We start from the raw sequence: 3,456 nt of genomic DNA on the forward strand, positions 1-3,456 counted from the left end.
TTAATGCCAGGAGCTCACAAAGTAGAATTTTTGCTCACAAGACTCCACAGCTTAGAGGGAACATTGCACAGGGTGTTTTTGTGGGGAGGGGAAGGGAAAGGAGTTTGTAAGCCGCTCTGAGACTCCAAGTGAAGGGCGGGGTATAAATCCAATCTCTTCTCTTCTTCCTTGTGAAGACCTTGGGTTCTGTTATTAGAGAGTCAACATGGACTGTTTCCTTCAAGAGTTGATAAGTAGTCATTGATAAGAATTGGGATTGCTACACGCTCAGATAAAGCAAATATTGTGAAACGGATTGTTCATTGCGCAGTATTCGTTAGCGTGTGAGCGATAATAGAATATTTTTTTCTACAGACAGTACTACAGTAAATGTTTTCGCAATTTATCTTTATTGACTCTTCGTTATTTTTGTCACAGATGTTGTTTTTGGAATTCCACTTCCTCCCATGATCTCTCATTCTTGGCTTCCACCACCTGGAGGTTGGAAGATAAGAGCACTTTAAAAAAAAAGGCTAAATGGCAGGGGGTTTGTTCTTTCCCTCTGTAGGTATGGATCGATGCAGCCACACAGATATTCTACTCCTTAGGAGCTGGCTTTGGTGTCTTAATCGCATTTGCTAGCTACAATCAATTTGACAACAATTGTTACAGGTAAGCCATGCATGGGTAAGCCACTGTTTGTTGTGCATATTTATTTATTAATTCATTTGTAAAGCTGGCTAAAATGAATCGGCATTCTGTAGAGGAAGAACGCCAGTGCTCACAGAGCTGCACAGCTAAGAAAAAGGAATAGGGAACTGAGTCAATGAACTATGATTGACAATAGATTCAGGTGGGCAGGGGTCATTTCATAGAAAAAGAGGTGCCGGGAGTGTGTCAGAAGGCAACACTCACCGCTCAGGCTCCACTGGACTGTTTTGGATTGCTAGCTATTGGGGGGGGGATGTGCAGATCTGTCCTCGCAGAGGAGGGAGAGCTTGTACCTGAATAAAACTTGGCTTTAAAGGTGCCACTGGACTGTTTTGGGCCGGGGGGGGGGCTCTACAGCTTACCTTGCTGCTTCTTGCTCTGACTGAGGGCTGCTGGGAGCAGGGGGTGGGGCTTGTTGTGTGTGCCCGCCCCCTGGGTTCTTTACTGCCGGAGCTCCGCTCCTGTGCGCTCCTGCAGGAAATGACCCCTGCAGGTGGGTAAGCCATGTCGGTCTGAAGCAAGAGAACAAAGTTTGAGCCCAGTGCCACCTTTAAGACCAACAAAGTTTAATTCTGGATATAAGCTTTCGGGTGCATGCACATTTCTTCAGATATCTGAAGAAGAGTGGATGCACACGAAGACTTATACCCAGAATTATGCTTGTCGTTGTTGACCCTCCTTGCAGGGTGATTGTAAGAAGTGTAACATCATTGTAGACGTGAAGGTCTTTAAATGCTTTCAAATGTTCTGTAAATGCCAAGTATTATAACTGTGGTTTTCACCCTCTGCTCCTCAAATAGTGTGATGCTGCTTTTGATTAAAACAGAAGCGTATAGGGTTGTCTCACATCCAGTCATGTCATTGGTCCATCTAGTTCCGTACTAGCTCTTTACTCTGGCAACAGCTCTCCGTGGTCTCGTGCAAAGAAGAGTCTTTCCCAAACTGAAATTCTTTAACTGGAGATACTGCTGCTGCTCCTACAGGTTCTGATCCAAACAACAATTCCACGCATCATTGTCTTGCGCAGGAAAATTAGACTGTTAATACTTCCCATGCGCCTTTCACAAGCATATAAGAAGAGCCCTGCTGGATCAGACCAATGGCCCATATAGTCCAGTATCCTGCCTCACACAGTCGCCAACCAGTTCCTCTCGAAGTCTAACAATGACATAGAGGCCAAGGCCTTCCCAGTCAGTTTGCTGTAGCGAAAAAAAAACAGTGCGCGGACTCTAATCTGGGAGAACCGGGTTTGATTCCCCGCTCCTCCACTTGCACCTGCTGGATGACCTTGGGCAAGCCGTAGCTCTGATAAGAGCTGTTCTTGAAAAAGAACAAGAAAAAGAAAAAGAGCTCTCTCAGCCCCACCTACCTCACAGGATGTCTGTTGTGGGGAGGGGAAGGGAAAGGAGTTTGTAAGCCGCTCTGAGACACCTTTGGGTAGTGAAGGGCGGGGTATAAATCCAATCTCTTCTTCTTCTCTTCTGTAGTTACGGGCCTGCATGCATCCTACCCAACTACAGACCAGCATCTCCTGGGGCAGAGTCAAACTTTGGGACTTGTAGGAAAACACAAGCATGTCCACCACCTTGAGACTCCTTTGGGTAATGAAGGGCAGGGTATAAATCCAATCTCTTCTTCTTCCTCCTCTTCTTCTTCTTCTTCTTCTTCTTCCCCTGATGTTGCCTTCTGGCACTGGGATCCAGAGGTCTACTAACTCTGAACATGGAGGTTCCCTTTAGTCATCATAGCTAGTAGCCACAGATAGTCCTATCTTCCATGAATCTGTCTAAAATGCTGGAGGTGAACACCTGAGGTGGCCTTATACCGAACCAGGCCATCAGTCCACCAAGGTTAGGACTGTCTACTCAGACTGGCAGTGGCTCTCCAGGTTCTCGAGCTGAGGTCTTTCACATCAGCTACTGTCTGTTATTTTTTCTTCCCCAAACTGGAGATGCCGAGGATTGAACCTGGGACCTCCTGCATGCCAAGCAGAGGCTCTTCTGCTGAGCCACAGCCCCTCCCCTGTCAACGTGACGATGGCTAGTGTGCCCATCCTAGCAGTAGACCCACCTACTGACTCAACTGAAGAACAGAAAAGAAGAGCAACCAGTGTATTAATTAAATTAAATTAATTAAGTGTTTAAGCCTATCCATGGCTACTAGCCCTGGTGACTGAGGGAAATCTCCACATTCAGAGGCCCTACTCTGAATCTGAGAGCCAGGAGGCAGCATCGGGGGAAGGCCTCATCCTCTATGCCCTGTTGATGGCCGTCCAGAGGACCTGTTTGGCCACTGTGTGAGACAGAATGCTGGACTAGATGGTCCATTGGTCTGATCCAGCAGGGCTCTTCTTATGTTCTTAAACCACTACACCAAACTACAGTGGTTAAGTGTGTGGACTCTAATTTGGGAGAACCGGGTTTGATTCCCCACACCTCCACTTGCAGCTGCTGGATGACCTTGAGGAAGCCGGCCAGGGCTCTTTTTGTAGCAAGAACTCCTTTGCATATTAGGTGACACACCCCTAATGTAGCCAATCCTCCAAGAGCCTACAGAGCTCTTTTTACAGGGGCTACTGTAAGCTCTTGGAGGATTGGCTACATCAGGGGTGTGTCACCTAATATGCAAAGGAGTTCCTGCTACAAAAATAGCCCAACTTCTGACAAGAGCTGTCCTTGAAAGGGCAGTTCTTGAAAGAGCTCTCTCAGCCCCGCCTACCTCACAGGATGTCTGTTGTGGGGAGGGGAAGGGAAAGGAGTTTGTAAG

At 47.2% G+C, this 3,456-nt stretch overlaps 1 protein-coding gene across 1 annotated transcript in view; it reads left to right on the forward strand.

Moving 5' to 3' along the window:
• Window positions 1-547: 547 nt before the first annotated feature.
• Window positions 548-3,456, forward strand: part of LOC107122162 (sodium-dependent noradrenaline transporter-like) — a gene marked incomplete at its 5' end in the record, with an annotated part of 41,185 nt that continues 38,276 nt past the window's right edge. Inside the window, one exon of the mRNA XM_015425189.1 lies at window positions 548-651. Coding sequence (XP_015280675.1) covers window positions 548-651 — 104 coding nt within the window. The remainder of the gene's footprint in view (window positions 652-3,456) is intronic.

The sequence above is a fragment of the Gekko japonicus genome, unplaced genomic scaffold (genome assembly GCF_001447785.1).
Source record: "Gekko japonicus isolate JY-2015 unplaced genomic scaffold, Gekko_japonicus_V1.1 scaffold5761, whole genome shotgun sequence".
Classification (NCBI taxonomy): domain Eukaryota; kingdom Metazoa; phylum Chordata; class Lepidosauria; order Squamata; family Gekkonidae; genus Gekko; species Gekko japonicus.